Here is a 2,612-nt window from a genome sequence, read left to right on the forward strand (position 1 = left end):
GAAACAGGCTCCTCCCAGACATCTGCTCCAAACTTCCCAGGTGCAGGGCCCCAGGCTTCTCCCAAGAGGGAGAAGAGGCCCAGGGGAAGGTTGCTTACAGCTCAAGAAGTCCCAGCTTAGTCTTGCCAACCTCCACACCTGCTCTTTGAAGCACCAGAAACTCCTCTTCAAAATAAACTCAAGTGCTAAAAAAAAAAAAAGCCCAGGTCAGGCCTCTCAGGTTCTGTAAGTGACCTGCCTGCAGTCGAGCAAGGTAGGCCTGGCTCAGTGCCCTGAACCTCGGAAGTGTGCGACAGACATCCTCTCCCTAGCCCAGCACCAGCCCACATTCTAAGTGTGACTACCCAGGACAGGGACAGGACACTGGACAGGAGTGGCGCATGGCTGAGCCTGATGCTGCCGCCTCCAGAGAGCACAAACTGCTCTGCTTCGAAGCCTGTGGCCCTGGTGCTCCTGGTGGCTGGGCCTAAGAGAAGAGAACATACCACTCCCTAAGGAGAAAACATTTGAGCTCTGGGGAGTGAACCCAATAATCTGTGTTTCTTCCGAGGGAGGTGGGTCATCACCTACTTGCCCAACTTGGGCCCCTGAAACCCTTGCTCTTCTAGTTCACCCCATGTGCCCTAATAGGAACCCCCTTGCGCCTCAGATTTCAAGTCCCATCTCCTGAAGTTACACAATTGGACTTGGAAAGAGGCCGAGCAAGATCTTCCTTAAACTCAGCCAGAGTGAGCTGGGTCCTTCCTCTCCCTTTCTACCTCTAATGCCCCTCCCTGGAAGAGGAGGAGGTGATGAAAAGCTGGTGGGCTAGAAAGCCTGGGGAAGCAGAAGCTCAGTGCCTTCCCCTTGGTCCCCAACCCTAGCAGTCTGGGATTACCCAGCTAACCAGCCAGACCTTGCCACTGGCCCTAGTCCACTCCCTACATATGGTTGTGGAATTCATCCTCTCAGGGGCTTTCCCCAGGCCATAGTGCCCATGGGTTTCCAGAAGAGGAAATTGGAGAGGCTCCTATCTGTTCCTTAGCTCCTCCTCAGGCCAAAAGCCCACAGGGAGGCTCCAAGGCCAGCTCTCAGCTAGCTGGCCCAAGGGCAAGAATGGAATGACTGATGCAGGGACCCCTCAGCAACACCTTGGAGCCATGAATCCCCAAGTGGGAAAGCAAGATGGGAGTGGTTGGGACCAGTTCTTTCTCATCAATACCCAGACCCTTTTTCTTTACAGGAAGGAGTGAGAATGAGGAGTTAAAGGGAAAAATCACTGTCTTCAGTTAAGCATCTCTTTAGAAAATGAGGACCCAAGGCTCAGGCATAGGGGAGGAATGCACATCCTACTCCATGAAGATCCGTTTTTGGAGCCTCTCCCTGAAGATATGAGGAAGGAACAGAGTTAAGCCCCGGCTTAGCAAAGAAGCCAGTGCCAAATGCTGAGGCACATAGGTTGGGTGGAATATGGCATTGTTAGAACATGAAGGCTAAATTAGGAGAGGGAGTGGGGAAAAAAATAGGTACAATTCCTATGCATTCTGGGGTAACAATAAACAATGGACTTGGGGGAGACTGAAGAGCTCTACCAGCAGGGGCCTCATACTGTATGAGTTCCTCATACACTGACCCTAAGGATGGAGTCTCTGTCTCTCAATGGCCTTTGAAGCTGCAAACTGAGAAGCTCTCTCTTTGAAGCCAAACTCCAAAGGAGTCAGGACAGAACTCTTAGAACAACTCTCACAGGCTCCTCTAGCCCCAGACCAGCAGGGCTCAGTGGAGCCTCTCTGCTCCTGCAGACTAATCAACTCCTGGACACTATGACACCAGGCAGAAAGCCAAAAAGAGTCTGCCCAGAATTGGCTGGGCTTTCCGCCTTCCTCAGGCCTGGCCACCACCATCTCTGGTCGAACCCAGAACCATCCCATGCAAGGGTTCCTGGGCCTGACCGGGAGTAGACGCTGCCTGGCACAGATTGGAACCAGCTTGCTCTATCCTCTACCTCCCAAGTCTGGGAAGCCAGACCCTTCCTCCTCCTCAGCAGCAGCTGGGAACCATCACAAACACGCTAGAACTCCGCCAGTTCCCAACTAGGGAAAAACAACAACAACAACAACAACAACAACAACAAAAAACAGAGCAGACTTGGGAGTGGGACCAAAGCCAATGCAGGGTAACCCTGGTTTCTCAGTGAGGGCCCTTTTGCAAAACTTTCTCAGCATTTCCAAGAACCCCCTACCCTAGGATCTACACTAGAATTCTCGACCCAGTCGCCCACAACTCATTAGCTCCAACTCCTCCATCTGTTACTCAGAATCCCAGTTCCCAATAAGCCTCCAGGCCCTTTCAACCGCTTCAAACCCTCCACCCCAGAGTCGTTCTTACCCTCTCCGCCAACTGCACCACCACCCGGCCTTGCCCTCCAACTCGTCCCGTGCATTCCGCGCGCTGGGCCCCAGTGCCCTCGGTCTAATCGTCTGCCCCGGGACCCTCACTCCAGGCCCCCGTCGTTCCATGCCCCGGGGCGCTCGCGGCGCCGCCAGCCCATCCGCGCTCCTCACCTGGTACTGCGCCGCGGGGCCCGCGGGGCCCATGGGGCGGAAGGCGGCGGCCCCGGGGCCCCCCACGCC

General features: G+C 54.7%; 1 protein-coding gene across 1 annotated transcript in view; it reads right to left on the minus strand.

Moving 5' to 3' along the window:
- The window catches only part of SMARCD2 (SWI/SNF related, matrix associated, actin dependent regulator of chromatin, subfamily d, member 2), a 9,660-nt gene that overhangs the window by 6,436 nt on the left and 612 nt on the right, over window positions 1-2,612 (minus strand). Inside the window, exon 2 of the mRNA XM_029928050.1 lies at window positions 2,544-2,612. Coding sequence (XP_029783910.1) covers window positions 2,544-2,612 — 69 coding nt within the window. The remainder of the gene's footprint in view (window positions 1-2,543) is intronic.

The sequence above is a fragment of the Suricata suricatta genome, chromosome 17 (assembly GCF_006229205.1).
Source record: "Suricata suricatta isolate VVHF042 chromosome 17, meerkat_22Aug2017_6uvM2_HiC, whole genome shotgun sequence".
Taxonomy (NCBI): Eukaryota; Metazoa; Chordata; class Mammalia; order Carnivora; family Herpestidae; genus Suricata; species Suricata suricatta.